The 16,614-nt window shown below is 60.4% G+C and overlaps 1 protein-coding gene across 2 annotated transcripts in view; it reads left to right on the forward strand.

The window, feature by feature from the left end:
- RASGRF1 (Ras protein specific guanine nucleotide releasing factor 1) overlaps positions 1-16,514 on the forward strand; it is a 31,395-nt gene extending 14,881 nt beyond the window's left edge. Inside the window, exons 6-27 of one of the 2 annotated variants that reach the window (XM_084531774.1) lie at positions 644-723; positions 1,218-1,411; positions 1,791-1,900; positions 2,445-2,563; positions 2,995-3,155; positions 3,850-3,913; positions 4,560-4,696; positions 5,409-5,491; positions 5,985-6,194; positions 6,544-6,914; positions 7,210-7,335; positions 7,867-8,037; positions 8,331-8,437; positions 9,211-9,323; positions 9,653-9,713; positions 11,183-11,286; positions 11,442-11,526; positions 11,847-12,044; positions 12,612-12,691; positions 13,127-13,244; positions 13,451-13,519; positions 15,467-16,514. In XM_084531774.1, coding sequence (XP_084387900.1) covers positions 644-723; positions 1,218-1,411; positions 1,791-1,900; positions 2,445-2,563; positions 2,995-3,155; positions 3,850-3,913; positions 4,560-4,696; positions 5,409-5,491; positions 5,985-6,194; positions 6,544-6,914; positions 7,210-7,335; positions 7,867-8,037; positions 8,331-8,437; positions 9,211-9,323; positions 9,653-9,713; positions 11,183-11,286; positions 11,442-11,526; positions 11,847-12,044; positions 12,612-12,691; positions 13,127-13,244; positions 13,451-13,519; positions 15,467-15,559 — 2,854 coding nt within the window. In that variant the 3' untranslated portion in view covers positions 15,560-16,514. Of the gene's footprint in view, positions 1-643; positions 724-1,217; positions 1,412-1,790; positions 1,901-2,444; positions 2,564-2,994; positions 3,156-3,849; positions 3,914-4,559; positions 4,697-5,408; positions 5,492-5,945; positions 6,195-6,543; positions 6,915-7,209; positions 7,336-7,866; positions 8,038-8,330; positions 8,438-9,210; positions 9,324-9,652; positions 9,714-11,182; positions 11,287-11,441; positions 11,527-11,846; positions 12,045-12,611; positions 12,692-13,126; positions 13,245-13,450; positions 13,520-15,466 lie in introns of both variants that reach the window. The other variant, XM_084531773.1, reaches the window with a different exon arrangement.
- The last annotated feature ends 100 nt before the right edge of the window (positions 16,515-16,614 follow it).

A 16,614-nucleotide genomic window follows, 5' to 3' on the forward strand; every position in this document is an offset into this window, starting at 1 on the left:
TGCTGGGAGGGGGTGGAAAGGTCCCGCAGGGCACAGGGGATGGAGGCAGCGTGGCTGCATGTGGCAGGGAGCTGGCACGGCGCGGTGCAGCAACCGGAGCCACCGGGCAGGGCTGGGGGATGAGGCACATTGGGCAGGGATGTAGGTAGGGCTGCCTGACGGGGAGAGCACCAAGGTGATTTATCAGCCGCTGGAAATTAAACAAATCCAGCAAACAGAGATGAGACAGCAGCAGAAGGCATCAATTTCCCAAAGGGAGCAGAAGTGAGAGCAAAGGGGAATCCCAATCAGCTCCCAGCCTGAGCTGGGGGGACCGGGATTTGCAGAGCGATGTGTGGGGCTGTGCAGAGAAATTAATGGTGTTTGTGGGGCTGTGCACAGAGAACCCGATGTGTTTGTGGGGCTGGGCTGGGAGGAGCAGGGGGCTCGTCCCCACACAGCCAGGGGTCTGAGGGCAGCTTCCAGGCGGCTCCTCTGTCCTCGCCCACCATCCCCTACCTGCCCCAGGGGACCTCCCTTGTAGGGCCATGTCCCTGGGCTACCTGGGGGCTCCCCTGTGCCCCAGCTGGGTCAGTGGTTTGGTCTAATTATTCATTATCTGCTTCTCGTTCATCTGCATTCCACCTCTGGGTTTATCTTCCAGCGAAACGATCATGTTTTTGCACCAAATCTTTTACCAAGGCCTGAAAGCGAGAATATCCAGCTGGCCGACACTCGTGCTGGGTGAGTGCCCCTCACCCCACCCCTGCTGCGGGTCGTGCCCCACCCTCTGGTTTGCACTGCTCGTCCTAACGAGGCTGGGCAGACTTTCTGCTAATTGGTGGCACGTCGCTGCCAGCCCCTGGGCCTTGGTAACGTCGGGCATGGAGGCAAGGGCTTGAGCAAAAAAAAAAACACAACAAAAACCACCAAAACCCAACCAGTTTCTGTGATCCCAGTTCTGTGATGTGAGTGTGCTGATCAGTCCCCCAGCTAGCAGCTGACAGGGGCTCTTCATGGGGTGCGTGCACTCATCCCAGCCATGCTCAGGTCCCCATGTCCTGGGTGTCCCAGTGTGGGGGCCCCTGCAGCCCCCAGCCCTGCAGCCCCCAGCCCCTGCAGCCCCCAGCCCTGCAGCCCCAGCCCCGTGCTCAGCCGGGGGCAGCGGCAGGCAGAGCCCAGGCCAGGCGGGGCAGGGGCATCGCGCCCACCTCCCTGCTGCGCCTCTCTGCTCGCAGCCGACCTGTTCGACATCCTGCTGCCCATGCTGAACATCTACCAGGAGTTCGTCAGGAACCACCAGTACAGCCTGCAGATCCTGGCGCACTGCAAGCAGAACCGCGACTTCGACAAGCTGCTGAAGCACTACGAGGCCAAGCCGGACTGCGAGGAGAGGACCCTGGAGACCTTCCTGACCTATCCCATGTTCCAGGTGACCGTGGGCTCCAGAGGCACAACGTGGTGCTGCAAAGCCCGAGCCCCACGGCAAGCATCTGGTGGTGGGGAAGGATCAGCAGGGGCTGGAACCCGTACGGAGCCTCAGCTGCTCGGGCAGTGCTGGGCTGGGGGTGTGGGGGTGACCCCGCGCTGCCAGGACAGAGATGGGGCACGGCAGGGTCCTGGGCAGACCCAGAGCCTTCCCTCCCGTTGCTGAGTTTTAGCACAAGGAGTCTGGGAGCTTTCACAACCTCCCAGATCAGGGGGTTGGAGGCAGCAGCGGGTGGGGACCGAGAGCCCTCTGTGTGCCCCCAGCCCACCCGCATCCCCCCACGGCCACGGCTGATGCCCTGCTGTGGTTTGCTGTGCTGCAGATCCCCCGGTACATCCTGACGCTGCACGAGCTGCTGGCTCACACCCCACACGAGCACGTGGAGAGGAACAGCCTGGATTATGCCAAGTCCAAGCTGGAAGAGCTGTCCAGGTCAGCGCTGCTGGGGGGCCCTGGGCCGGGGGCTCTGGGGCTGGGCAGGGGGAGGCAATGGGGCAGGGGCTCCATGTCCTGGAGGCACCCGGGACTCGGTGTCTGGTGCTTTCAGCAGGCTGAGAAATGAAGCAGTGGCAGCTATTTTCTGTGCCAAACCCACTGGTCCTCAGTCCTGAGCCCGCTCATGTTGAGTTTCCATCCCTTTTCTGCTCCTCAAGGAGCGGGGACGTTGGAGGTGGTTTCATGATGAGGGGGAATTTGTCTGCCCTGAGCCACAATTTCGTGATTTCCCAGCAAGGACAGGAGCACAAGAAGCACTTCAATCTTTAGAAATCTAGAGGTGTAATCTGGACCAATATCTAGGTTATCTCCTGAGCTCCAGAGCCTGTCTGTATAAATACAGATGAGGGCTATAATTCTCTTGATATCTCTTCATTTGTAATCCTACCTAGTGCAGCCCTCCAGGGTGTCAGAAGGGATCCACTGGGTGAGCTTGGGCACATTTCACTCCAACTCCGCATTTCTCTTCTCCCTCCTTCAGGATAATGCACGACGAAGTGAGCGAGACCGAAAATATTCGGAAAAATCTGGCGATAGAGAGGATGATTATTGAGGGCTGTGAGATTCTGCTGGATACCAGCCAGACTTTTGTCAGACAAGGTACCGTGTTCGTGCTGACCTTCCTCCCCTCCTCGCTTAACGCAACGCCCCCCGGCCCCCACCCTGGGCAGGCGCAGTCTGGTGAGCTCTGAAATCCAAACTCTCGCCCCTTTTCCACTTCTCCCTGCCCCAAAGCTCCTCCCTGTCAGGCAGCCTCAGCATCGTGGTGTAGCGCAGCACGGAGGCACAGCGTGCATTGCTGTTACTGGGCTCCTACCCCAGACTGGTGGCGGGCACGGGGGAGACCGGGGGCTGCAGCCGGTGCCCTCTCGGTCTCTGGGGCCACAATAACCTCTTGCTGGTCCCGTCCCAGTCCTGTGCTCGCAGTCACCCTTGCCACTGCCCGGCCCCAGGACCGTGCCCTGTTCCCATCCCCATCCCCGCCGATGCCCGGTGGTGGCGGAGCCAGGGACGGTGCCTCTGTCTCGCAGGGTCCCTCATCCAAGTGCCGATGTCGGAGAAGGGGAAAATCACGCGGGGGCGCCTGGGGTCCCTCTCGCTGAGGAAGGAGGGCGAGCGGCAGTGCTTCCTCTTCTCCAAGCACCTGATCATCTGCACCCGGGGCTCGGGAGGAAAGCTGCACCTCACCAAGGTGGGCGCCAGGCACCGGGGGCAGACGGGGGGGCCTCGGGCTCCAGCACACCCTCGCGTGCCTGCAGCCCCCTGCGGGCACCGGGCGATCACATTCCTTCCACGTGGCCGGGTGGCTGTCGGCGGTGTGTGAGCTGAGTCATGTGCAAAGACGAGAGACTGCCAGCTCTCGGCAAAGGAAGGTGCCTTGCAGCAGAAGCCCTGACAATCTATTCAGCGAGAAACTTAAATTACAGCCTAGGCTTCTGCACAGCACTCACAGTCTTCTCCGGTCCCTTCCCAAGACTCAGGCTTTTGTTGGGAGAAGTTTTGCAGTTAATTGAGCAAGAATCGTAGAGAAATTGCTCGTTACTGGCATTAAATTATCAGTTTGAAAAATTACAGTCCGTGGCGAAGAGCTGATAATTACGACAACAGACTTTTGGGAAATTTAATTTAAAGCTCATATTAAATAATTTATAAACAAACAGTTGATCGGTTGTACAAGGAAAACTGACGCCCCAGCAGTCAGAAACTGCTTTTTTCCACTCAAATCTCTCTCTGTGCTGGTGGGGGCACCAGGAGCCCCACGGCACCTCCCGGCCCTGGGCTGGGGAGCGGGGCTGTGAGCGGGGGGCTGGGGCAGGGACCCCCTCCTGCCCCGGGAGGGCTGGGGTTTGCTGTCCCACCTCTGACCTCCTACCCTTGCTCTGCAGAACGGCGTCATCTCCCTCATCGACTGCACCCTGATAGAGGAGCAGGAGAGCACCGACGAGGACGGTAGGTGCCCTCTGTGCCCCCATGGCCCTGGGGGCGGTCGCAGCGTGCGCGGTGCTGCCGGTGTCCTCTGGTGTGGAAATTCCCCCCTGGAAGCTCCTACAGTCCCTCTGTGCGGGGTAAAACTGGCTGCACAGAGCTCCTGTAGCAGATTCAGGTCCTGAATAGAGTCAAGGAAGTCATAATCTCCTGGCTGAATGTAATTAAGTAAATTAGTTACTGTGTACCAGACAGATGCACACGTATGCAAATAATCCTTCCCAGGCAGGCAGCGAGCACCACACAGCTCAGTCCAAAAAGGCAAAGATGCTGGACACTCAGCCGTGCCTGCTTAATTACAGATCAGTTGCAGAAGAGCACAGGTCCCTTTCTCCTGTCCTCATTACAAGTTTTCTAACCCTCAGCTGGAGCCAGACTCTCCCCTGGCACACAGCACTGGGCCCAAACACGAGGCCACGTTGTGCTGGTAGCGTGCAGACTTGAGCTGGCAAACACAGAGCCTTTCTCAGGAACCCATCGTGTCCTCACCCCAGACAACCCTCCAAATGCAACGAGCCTTAAAAAAGCCTTAAATACAGCGTATTCTGGGGAGAAATGGGGTGGAGAAACCTTCCTGAAAGCGCTGTGTTTGTTTTTTCCTATTCCAAAGCAAAAGCGTCGGGGCAAGACATCGACCACCTCGACTTCAAAATTGTGGTGGAGCCAAAAGATGCCTCATCTTTCACAGTCATCCTCGTGGCATCGTCCAGGCAGGAGAAGGCTGCCTGGACCAGTGACATCAGCCAGGTAGGACCGAGCTGCCAAGCCCCGGAGCGAGGAGGTGCTTGAAAAGGAGGAGGTGGGGCAGGAGGGGGCCGAGGGCTGCAGCAGGTCGGTGGGGGCTGCGCCGTGCCCCGCTGTGCGCCCTGCAGTGGGTTTCTGCTCTGAGTCCTGCCCGTGGTAACACTTTGTGCCTGCTCTGCGCTTCCTTTGGACAAATGCCTTCAAAGACACTTTTTTTCCCAGGTGGGAGGATGAGGAAAAGTTATCCAACAGGGGCTGCCTCACAGCCACCGTGTCCTTGCCTGCGTCCCCTTGCAGAGCAGCAGTGCCCGAGGCCAGCCATGGGCTGGTTCCTGGTGCCCACCCATGGCAGGGAGCTGACGGCTCCTGGCTGCTGTCACCCCGCAGCACCCGGTCCCCTGCCCCGCAGCGGGGCTGTCCCGATGCCGTGCGATGGCTCAGTCCCTGTCCTGCCCAAACCACGGTCCCCAGCAGTGCTGGGAGGGAGCAGTGAGGTGCCACAGGGTCCCTGCCCAGCGCCCTGCAGCAGTGTGGGCACAGAGGAGCTCAGTGGGGGCGGTGAGGGGGGAGCACGGGTTTCTGGGGTCTGCTGCGGTGCCCAGTGCCTGGCAGCACGCTGTGCCAGCCGGGGCCTCGCAGAGCTCGGGGGGATGCCAAATGGGGGCTGTCCTCACTGCTGCTGCCCTCTCCCACGTCCCACCCGTGTCACTTGCAGTGCGTGGACAACATCCGCTGCAACGGGCTGATGATGAACGCCTTCGAGGAGAACTCCAAGGTCACCGTTCCCCAGATGATCAAGTGAGTGCTGCCAGAGCCGGGCACGGCCGGGTGCTGCAGGGCCGCTGCCCTGCCCCGCTCCAGCACAGCTCCCCCCGCGGCTGAGCGCCCCGGTACTGCCCAAATCACCCCGCGGTGGGTGGGAGAGGTGTGCGGCCCTGCTGCTGCCCCCAGTCTGCGTTGCTGCAAGGACCGGTGCTGGGCGAGGCTCAGGAGGCATCATGGCCTGGCAGATACCGACCCTTTCCATCTGCCTGCTGAGCACTGTGCAGTATTTCCGCCCACTTTGTGGGGCTGAATTCCCATTTTTCCCCGGGAGCGTTCCCATGGCACCTCCACGTGCGCGAGGCTCCTGCCCACCGAGGAGCCCCCACCCCTTTTCCGTGGCCCCACACGTCTCAGGTGCAGCTGCTCTCGCTCAGCAGCCCTTGGTTTCGTCCCAGGCTGGAACCACAGATATCTTGTTTCTCTGCAGGTCTGATGCCAGCTTGTATTGTGATGATGTTGACATTAGGTTCAGTAAAACGATGAATTCCTGCAAGGTCCTCCAGATCCGCTATGCGAGCGTGGAACGGCTCCTGGAGAGGCTGACGGACCTGCGGTTCCTGAGCATTGACTTTCTGAACACATTCCTGCATTCCTACCGCGTCTTCACCACCGCCCTGGTCGTCCTCGACAAGCTCATCACGATCTACAAGAAGCCGATCAGCGCCATCCCTGCCCGGTGAGGCCCCGTGGCGGGATGGTTTCTGCCCCTTAAGGGCCTGCAGGGTGCACGGTGGGGGGGAGGCTGCGCCCCCCGTGGTGCCTTTCTTTGTCCCCAGTCCATCCTCTGGTTTTCTGGGCCCTGGGGCTGCCCTGTGGTCATCCCACCCCGTTGGTAAACCCTGCCCATGCCCTGCCTTGGAGCAGGAGGGGACAGCAGGGGCTCACCCTGCGGGGGCCGTGCCCTGGGGCTGCCCCCACTGCGGCTTGGAGCCCCCCCAGAGCCAGCACTGCTGAGCGGCCCCGGAGCCACCACCAACACCGCAGAGCGGGTGCCAGCTCGCCCTTCTCCCCCTCCCTCTGCCCAGGTCCCTGGAGCTCCTGTTTGCCAACAGCCAGAACAACAAGCTGCTCTATGGCGAGCCCCCCAAGTCCCCCAGGGCCAACCGCAAGTTCTCCTCGCCGCCCCCCCTCTCCATCACCAAGTCCTCGTCCCCCAGCCGGCGCAGGAAGCTCTCCCTCAACATCCCCATCATCACGGGGGGGAAGGCGCTGGACCTGGCTGCGCTCAGCTGCTCCTCCAACGGCTATGCAAGCATGTACTCGTCCATGGCTCCATTCAGCAAGACCACTCTGGACATAAACAAACTGTACGTGTCCAGTAACTATCCCAACAAAATCCCCGACGAAGGAGAAGCAGCCTCAGAAAAGCAGGAGGAGTCGCTGCCGAGCAAGCAGAGTGAGTCCCCGTGGGCTGGCACGGGCAGGGGTGGGGGCGCACGGCTGTGGCACTGTGAGCAGTGCCCCCATCCTGCACGAGATGCCCCCCATCCTTAACAGGAACGGGAAAAGGCTGCAGCCCCCCGGCTGCAATGTCTGTGCCTCGACATTGTCCTGTCCTGGGCTGGTGGCCAAGCGCCCTCCATGTCCCTCTGGAAGGAGCAGCCGGGTCTGTGGGGAAAGCCTGGAAGATTTGGGGCTGCACCACGTGCGTTTCCAGCAGTGCTCATGCGTGTGCCCCCTGCTTCTCCCAGGTTCAGATGTGTCTGTCAGGGAGGAGTCCGACACTGACCCCAACCAGAGCGACGAGGCAGAGGCTGAAACTTCCCCCACAAAGTCTCCGACTACTCCTAAGTCCATCAAGTGCAAAAACTCATCAGGTAACAAGGGAGCCGTGCGCATCCAACTCATGGGCCGTTGGCAGCCTTCGAGCGTGCCCTACAGACCTGCTGAAAGATGCAGGCATAAACCTGAGGCAGACGTGGAAAGGAGCAGGGCTCTGCCCTTTAGTTTGCTGCAAGGGAACTGGGAAATGCCAAAGTCCCTGGCCCAGATCGCAGAGCTGGTCTGCATCTGCGCTCCTTACTGGGTCTCCTGTTCCCTCTCCCCCAGCTCTGTGCTGATCTGGCGTTTTAGGAGTGAGTCACACTGCAAAAACGTGAGCCCGACCTGGCACCAAGCACTGATCTTATAGGTTCTCCCCTGTAGCTACCTGAATGTTACCTACAGCACTCTGCGGGCTTAACCTTTGTTAGAGCTGTGCTGGATGAAACCTCAGTGCCCAGAGCCGCTCACCCCCTGGGCAAGATGCGGGCTGGTGAGGGCGGGGGGCTCGGCACGGGGACGGGGTGCTGCGGGGAGGGGACTGCCTGGGGCTGCTGCCCTGGCTGAGTGCTGCTGTGTCCCCCCAGACTTCTCCTTGTTTTCCTACAACAACGGCGTGGTGATGACGTCCTGCCGGGAGCTCGACAGCACCCGCAGCGCCCTGTCCGCCGCCTCCGCCTTCGCCATAGCCACGGCGGGGGCCAACGAGGGGACGCCCACCAAGGAGAAGTACCGCAGGATGTCCCTCGCCAGCGCAGGTACACGGCCCCAGGCTGCCCCGCTGCGGGGACAAGCCCTGTGGGTGCCCATCTGCTTGGTGTCTGGCTGTTATCCTCCAGGAGCACCCTGGCTCTGGGGTCAGCACAGAGCTTCTGCACCCACAGCTGGCTGCACGCACGGCCCCAGGCACCCCCTGCCCTGAGCCTTGCTGGCTCCTGCATCCTCACGGTGCTGGGAGAGCTGGGGCTTTGCCTCCTCGCCGTCCTGCAGATAGCCCTGAGCAATCCCTGGCGGAGCTGTGGCTGTGCTAAATGTCGGGCCGTCCTTGCAGGCTTCCCGACCGACCAGCGGAACGGGGACAAGGAGTTTGTGATCCGGAGAGCGGCCACCAACAGGGTCCTCAACGTGCTGCGGCACTGGGTCTCCAAACACTCACAGGTGTGCTCGGGGGGGCTGGGATGGGCACTGGGGGTCCAAGGCTCGGGGGGTCCCACACAGCGCAGGGGCTGGGCAGCTCAGGGGCCTTGGAGCGCTCTTTGAGGTCGCTCAGCGCTGGCACGGGTTCGGCTGCATGCCTTTGGGCTCAGCCAGGCTCCAGCTGGAAAGGCAATTTGCCTTTTTTTTTTTAATTAAGCAAATGAGTGGACATGGGGAGGAGATGAAAGCTGCCAAGCAGGGGAGCTGGAGCTTCTCGTGCATGGCATGAAGGACGAGGTGGTTTGATAGCAGCATTTGCATATTTGGTGTGCACACGAGGAGGGGTGGGACCTGCTGGTATCCTCCTGCTGGGTACCACAGCACGGTGCTGCTGGAAGTGGGTTAGCTGGGTTTGATTCCTGCACAGAAGCTGCAGGATGCGATCATGGTCAAAGCCTAGGGCTTCCCCTGCTGTCCCTTGTCCCCCTCTGCTGCCCGTTTCTCCGGGCTGGGGAGGGGCACTGGGCACAGGCACCCCCCAGTTGTTACTGGGAAGGGCCACAGGTTTCTCCCAGTCCAGGAGATGCCAATGCAAATTACAGAATGAGCCCAGAGCATTTCCTGCTGGTTTTCCCCAGGGTGTTGGCCAAGGCGATGCGGGGTGGGAGCAGCCGGCCCCGTTGTGCCCCCTCCGTGGGTAGCGCGGGGATTAAAGCCAGGCTTTAGGCAGGCACCGAGGAGAGCTACAATGGGAGTACAATTGATTCAAGTTGTAACTGTGCCTGTTTCGGCAGGACTTTGAAACCAACGAGGAGCTGAAGTTCAGAGTGATTAGCTTTCTGGAGGAAGTTATTCACGATCCCGAGCTCCTGACCCAGGAGAGGAAAGCGGCGGCCAACATTATAAGGTAAAGGGCCCTTGGTGCCGTTTGCTTTTCCTGGACGCTCTCGGAGGCTGCTTTCAGCTCTCACCCAGGATAAAAGCAGGCATGAAACCCTAGCACGGGGTCTGGCAGCAGGTTCAGGAGGTGCCTGCAAAGAGGAAAGGCTCTCTGCGTCCCTGCGCATCCGAGCAGCAATGGGAGCGCGGGGGCCACAAGCAGGGCATGCCACCTCCGCCCCTTGTGCCTCTCACTGGTTTTTAACGCCAAGTACCTGTGAAAGCCCATGAGCATGAGGGCACGCCGTGGCCCCACCGCTTCCCCAGCTGAGGCAGTGCTGCCTTTTTGTGCTGCAGGACTCTGACGCAGGAGGATCCCGGAGACAACCAGATAACCCTGGAGGAGGTGGTGCAGATGGTGAGTGCCTCTCCCCTCCTCACTCCCTCTGGGTGCTTGACAAGGTGCTGGGCAGGCACAGCAGCCCTGATGAGGTCCTGTTGCTGCGGCTGGACAGACAGCTGGACAGACAGCTGGACAGACAAAGGCTGCACAGGGCCCTGCGGGGCTCCTCCTGCCCCCCGGGACCTGTGCACACCCGGCCTGGCAGGGAGCAGCTCTCCAGGGCCGCTATCAGGGTGTCACAGCTCAGGGACAGGTTTAAGGACAGGGCCAGCAGTGAGCACAGCTGGGTCTGCTGCTGGTGCTGGCAGCTCTGATCCTGCCCCAGCCACGTCTGTCTGTCTGCACCCCCAGCAGCACCGATGCAGAGACACATGGACGTGTCCGCCCGAGGGGCACAGGAGAACTCCGTGGCTCCAGGTGTCCCCGTGTCCTCGTCCTGTGCCAGCGCTGCTGTGTGTGGGCTCAAAGCAACGAGTGTTAGCACAGCTGGCTCCGGCACAGAGCTGTGCCTGTGAGCAGAGCCCAGGGAGCGTGCAGTGAACTTACACACCTCAGGGTGGCTGCAGCACGGGTGCCACTTCTCTGTGTTTAGTGAAAACAAAGCCGGTTCCCAGGCAAAAACCAAGAGCCACTTCAAATCGGCCTGGTGCACCTGAAATAACAGTGCCGCCAGCCTTCGGATCTGCCTCCTGGTTTCTGGAGTTTTTGAGTCCCTGCAGGGCTTTTTAGGCTTTTGTCTGCAGTCACTGGTGCTGCAAACTGCCTTTGAAGGGGAGAACACAAACAAAGCCAGGTTTTCAGGCTGCCCCTCCTCCCGAGGAGCCCAGCTTTAAGGAAAACACCCAGGAAAGGCAGCGACCTGCAGGCAGGGCAGGGATTTGAGGTGTTAGTGCCAAAGCACAGCCAGGTCCCTGCATGAGGTCCCTGTGCAGGGTCTGGGGCAGAAGTTGTGGCTGGGCCCCAGCCCCCCCGGTTTGGGTGGTGGCTGCGGGCACCTGGGCAGCTGCAGCCAGGGGACCGGGACGTCCCTGTTCGTGCTGCTTTTATGGAGGTCCCCTGAAAAGCCATCCCGAGCAGCTCCAGGTCCTCGCTCTGCTGACCCCACGGATGTTTGTGGAGTGGTGCTGCTCCAGCTGGGACTCCCTGGTGCTTTATTAATTAAACAGACGTGGAGCAGAAAGGCAGCGGTTACAGAAATCAGCGTGCCGGGGCCTGTTCCGGAGCTGACACCTAATTACTGCAGTCAAGATGAGTTAATTTGGTGTTCGCACATGTGCACGGGTGGTAACGGGGTTAAAGCTCCCCGGTCTGCACGAAGCCAGCAGATCCCAGTGCTGGTGGGACGTGGGGACCCTGCCCCGTGAGCTCCCTCCTGGCTTCTTGGTGCATTTCTTGGTACCGGAGATGCCTTTGGCCTTATTTCATGTCTGTGAGTTGTGAGAAGTCCTAACGAATTAGCCCTAATTGTCGCCTTTCCTGTTTAGGCCGAGGGGGTCAAAGCAGAGCCTTTTGAAAACCACTCGGCTCTGGAAATAGCAGAGCAGCTGACGCTGCTCGATCACCTTGTCTTCAAGAAGATCCCGTACGAGTAAGTGTCCCAGGTGGTCCCTGGTCAGCACCCACCCACCCGCAGGGTCCACCTGGAGCCCAGACGGGGGGTCCCGGCCACCCCTAGGGCTGGTAGGGCCTGGGTGCTGCGGGCCGGTGGGGAAGGAGCCTTGCTGTGCACGTTGTCCTTCGCAGGGAGTTCTTTGGGCAAGGCTGGATGAAGCTGGAGAAGAACGAGAGGACTCCTTACATCATGAAAAACACAAAACACTTCAACGACGTAAGTGCGGCCAGCGGGCAGGGACAGGGCGCAGGAGCAGCAGCACAGCCACACCTGGCCCAGTGCTGGCCAGGGCTGGGGTCTGCAGGTTTTGTCTGCCTCTGTCTGTGCTCGATGGGTGCTCAGTGCTCTGGGGAACACCGCATGTGGGGTGCCTCGTGGCACAGGCGTGCTGGCTCCTCTGCGCCTATTGCTGCTGCAGCAAAGGGAAATCTTGTAAAAAAGGGAAATCTTGTAAAAAAAAGCTGGAGAGCTTGTGGCTGAGGGAGGGGAGGCTGCTGCCCTTGTGACTCCGGGCTGGGGCTGTTGTCCTCCTGAAGGTCAGTAACTTGATAGCGTCTGAGATCCTGCGCAACGAGGAGATCAACGCGCGAGTGAGCTCCATCGAGAAGTGGGTGGCCGTGGCGGACATCTGCCGCTGCCTGCACAACTACAACGCCGTGCTGGAGATCACCTCCTCCCTCAACCGCAGTGCCATCTTCCGCCTGAAGAAAACCTGGCTCAAGGTCTCCAAGCAGGTACGGCGCGGGGCTGAGCCATGCCCCAAGCAGCCCGGCCCTGCCTGGCCGTCGGGTCGGGCTGGATGTGCCTGCAGCTCCAGGAGCCTTTTCTGAAGCGTGGTTGTTGCAGTGCACACGTGTGTGTGCGCTTCTTTAAGCTGTTTTTTGGGCTCCTCGTACCAATTATGGACGAGCAAAATTAATTCACGTGTTGGTTTAGTTGGTACAGAAATAGCTTGTATCGAGTCTGACTGCGCCCAGGGGCTGCCGGAGCCGCTGTGTGGGCTCCTCTCGGAATCTGAAGCATCGTGGGTTGTTTTTTTTTTCCTGCAAAAAGCCAAACCTGTAAATTTAGACAGGCACTGGAGAAGGAGCAGGTGGGAGGCAGGGGAGGGGAGCTGTGCACAGCCAATCCCTAGTACATGCTGGAGGTTTTTGCTTTCCAGTGCTCGCTCAGCTCCTCCGGAGGCCTCCAGGAGCTGCAGGCAGCACCCAGGCAGTGGCTGCAGCGGGGCGGGCGGCATGGGGCGTCCCCGGGGATGAGGTCTCTTCCCACCCTGCCCCAAACCCTTGGGTCTCTTGCAGACGAAGGCTCTGATCGACAAGCTGCAGAAGCTGGTGTCGTCGGAGGGCAGGTTCAAGAACCTGAGGGAGGCGCTGAAGAAGTAAGTGTGGGCGGCGATGCCCCGCGGCTGGCACAGGCCGCGGCCGAGCGCTGCGCCCCGTCGGGGAGGCTCTCGCTTTGTGCAGGCACCCCGGGTCCAGACCTCGCTCACGAGCTCATTTCAGAGCCCGTGCTGATGGGAAGTCCCGTCCAGCAGGCACGGGGCAGCAGCTTGCGGAGCGATCCCAAATAATGTGCTGCTCCTGTGGGCAGCGGTGTGGGAAGACGTGAACAAAAGGGCCTCCTGGGTGGGTTTCGTTAATGGTGTCAGCCTGCAGGGAGGCAGCAGGGATGAGCTCTGGAGTCCCTGTGCGTTAGAGAACCCTTCAAACCCTGACCTCCGCGGGGCCCGACCCTTCTCCCTCCCCTGCAGAGCCCAGGCAAGCCCCGAGTAAGGAAGTTTTCTCTCTCGTTCGTTTCCCATTCGCTCCTGAAGCTGCGACCCTCCTTGTGTCCCCTACCTGGGGATGTACCTGACCGACCTGGCCTTCATAGAGGAGGGGACCCCCAATTACACCGAGGACGGGCTGGTGAACTTCTCCAAAATGAGGATGGTGAGTGCTGTGGCCCCGCGGTGCCAGGCTGTGGGACCGATGGCTCTGGGTCCTGGACAGGTACAAAGGGGACCAGGCGGCCCCGCTATGTGCTGGGGTGGGAGGATGCGGGCAGGGTGGTGGCTCGCTGCCCCGCTGGTGCCGGGACGTGGTGGCAGTGCTGGTGGCAGAGCCGTTAACAGCAGCTTTGTCCTCTCCCTGGACAGATTTCCCACATCATAAGAGAGATCCGCCAGTTCCAGCAAACCTCCTACAAGATCGAGCACCAGCCTAAGGTACGAGGGCCGCACGCTCCCTCCTCTCCTCGTGCCCCACCTGAGCTGCAGCGCCCGAGCCTTGGATCTGTGGCAGCTCCTTTGGGGAAGATGTGGGACTTCTGTGCCCCCCGTGCTTGGAGTGGCCGGGGAGCGGCAGAGCCATGCACAGCGAGGGGGTGAGGGGGTCCCTGGTGGGGGGGGTTCCCCTGTGCAGGAGAGCGGCTCCCAGGCAGGCACTTGGCCAGAGCTCGTGTTTTACCTGGGGCTGAAAGGAGGAATGAGTAACAAGTGGCAGTGGGACTGCATCTGGTGCTCCCTTGGTGTTTGCTGCTGCAGCAGAAGCGTGGCTGGTGCCTCCCTGCTGCTGCTGTGCTGCAGGGGCTCAGCAGGGCTGCAGGGACCGAGGGCAGCTGCAGCAGCTCCCCTGGGTGCTGCAGGGGAGGCGTTGCTTCAGACAGCCGCCATGCCTGGATGCAACAGGCCCAGCACGGGCTGAGCATTGGCCTTTCTTCCGATGTGGTTCCTGCCATTGTGGGCATTTGGCAGAGCTGGGGTCGTGTCCAGGCTGTGCTCGCTCAGCGCCCCGTGCACCCGCAGCGCGTGGCTAACAGCACGGGACCTGCGATGTGTGCACCAAGGGCTGCCTTGGCCAGCTGCAGGGTGGGCGGGCAGGGTGGGTGGTTAGCAGCCAGCACCCTGGGGTGCTCCTGGGGCTGCTTGGAGTGATGATAAAGCGCACGCACTGCTTGCTTGCAGGGACCACAGTGCAATGCAGCACAGCGGCTGTGCCCTCCCTTGGTGCTGCCACTTCCCTGCAGCAGCTTTGCACAGAGCAGAGCCACTCTGTGTCCTCCCCCGGCCCCCAAAAGTTGCAGCTGGGCTGTCCCAACCCAGGCTAGAGACCAGGAGGAGTTACTGTGGTGAGGGCTGTGGGCTGCCAGCACAGACCATCCCACCCACACAGCCTGGCGCTGGTGGCCTCTGCCATGCGGTGCCCCCCACATGTGTGAGGAGATGGCAAGTTGTGGCCACCCTCGTGCTTCCTCTGCTGCTGCACAGGGGAACCACCCAGGAAACATCGTCGTGGTGCGGGGTTTCCGCTGCCTGCAGGGCTCTTGCTCTCCAGAAGCAGCAGGGCCCATCCTGGAGCAGTGCCTCTGCCCTGCAGCCATCTGCTGAGCCTGTGCCATGCCCCAGCCGTGGCACCAAACCCCCCTGCCGGTGCTGGGGGCTCCTGGGGTGGTGGCAGGAGCTGCTCGTGTTCCTCTGGACCATGACCACCAGCTGGGATCCAGGCTCTGATTTTCACTTCTGCAGCGCTGGGTACCCACAGCCTGGTACCCGCGAGGGGCCAGGCTGGTGCAGCTGGGCCTCACCGGGACGCACCAGATAAATCCCTGCCTCCTCTTGGCCTCTGGTGCTTGGGGAAAGGAGAAGTGTCTGTGAAAGTTCCCCAGGCCTGAGAAACCCACAGAAAACTGCCCCCCCCCCGAGTGCAACTGCTGCTGGTGCTTTGCTGCCAGCTGACCGCAACCCCCCCCACCCCATGGCCCCCAAGCAGCACCAGCTGCACCAGGGCCCAAAATGGCACTGGGGAAAAACTCTCCCAGGAACTGCTAGCAGGTTTTCTGCTAATGCCAGAGCAAATGTCCTGCCCTGTCAGCAGCATTCCCACAGCAAGAGCCTGCGTTCCCTGTGCTAAGGTTAGAGGGCCTTCCTTATCAGGATTTGGTGTTCTCAACCTAAGAGAGCTGTGTGGCTGATAAAACAGCCCTGCAGAGGACGGCTAGGCAAGAAAAGCAGAAGAGCAAGTGGGGACTGGATGACTTTGCAATCCTGGGGTGGGATAAGCACGTGCAGTGCCTGTGTCTGTTGGCAGGAACTGCGGGCCCTTCTCGGCCTCTCCCCATTCCTCATTTCAGGGGTGGAGGTGAGCACAGCGCTAACGCTCTGCCCCGTCCCCAGGTGACGCAGTACCTGCTGGACCAGACGTTCGTGATGGATGAGGAAACCCTCTACGAAGCGTCCCTGCGAATAGAGCCCAAGCTGCCTTCCTGAAGCCGGAGAGCGGCCGGCGGCTGCTCGTGTACACACGCTATAGCATACTGTACATAGCTCCTTGTTCATGTCGGGCGCCCTGCAGTGACTCCCACCTCTGTGCTTCTCCGAGCAAACCCAGCCCCTCGGTGTTAGGCCGCAGTAGCCCTCGCGTAGGATTCCCCGCGTTGTTTGAGGTTTCACGCGTTGACACTTTGCTGGAGTCCCGGTTTCTTTTCCATGATGTTAATTTTTGTCATTTGCTCTTCTCGAGGGGGCCGGGGACAGCAGGGCAGGGGGGGGGACGTACAGGAGCCGCGCGGGCACTCGCCTCCCCTGCCCAGCCTGGGGAGCGGCTGCGTGGCACCGGGCTGCGGGGCAGGGGGACGTGGCCGTGGCCCCGGCTCTGCGGGGCAGTGAAACAGCACCCACCCGTCCGAGCCACCCCAGCGGACCAAGCTGCCCTCCCTGTGTGCCACCACCCCCTGCCAGGGGGCTCCTGCGCAGAACCGAGCCCGCTGCGAGCGGGGAGAGGAAACGGACCTCGTGCCCTTAGCTGCATTCTGCTCCCGCAAGCTCCTGTTGATATGCTACAGCTCCGTATTCCTTGTGACAACTGAGTAACATGATGTAGAATTAGACAAAATGACCGAGTGTTTTTATTACATATACTGTAATCCTGTCTAACCACCTTCTAGCAGGAATATAGTAATGTAGTGCTTATTCTGTGAATATTACCATGTATTTTTTACATTGTACAGTATATAAACACAGTTTAACTTTAAAGTGGCAGGCATGCTCCACTATAACAGACAGAAAACTTTTGCTGTAAGCAATACCTCGTGGTATGAGAATTCTATTTCAAGCCCTAAAATATTTCAACTTACAGCTTGTTTGGAAAAATATTTCCATTTTTGTAAAAATATATGTTTCCTGATTACCTCTTGCTAATAAATCTATTCTATCTCAGGGTGAACGAGGACTGCTGCCGTTTTTATCAGCCTGTCCCGGGGCCGAACGCCGGCCCCGCACGGCTCCGGGGGAGGATCGGGGGGAGCCTTACCGGGGGGGGCCCG

This window comes from Aythya ferina (genome assembly GCF_964211825.1).
Source record: "Aythya ferina genome assembly, chromosome: 11".
Classification (NCBI taxonomy): Eukaryota; Metazoa; Chordata; class Aves; order Anseriformes; family Anatidae; genus Aythya; species Aythya ferina.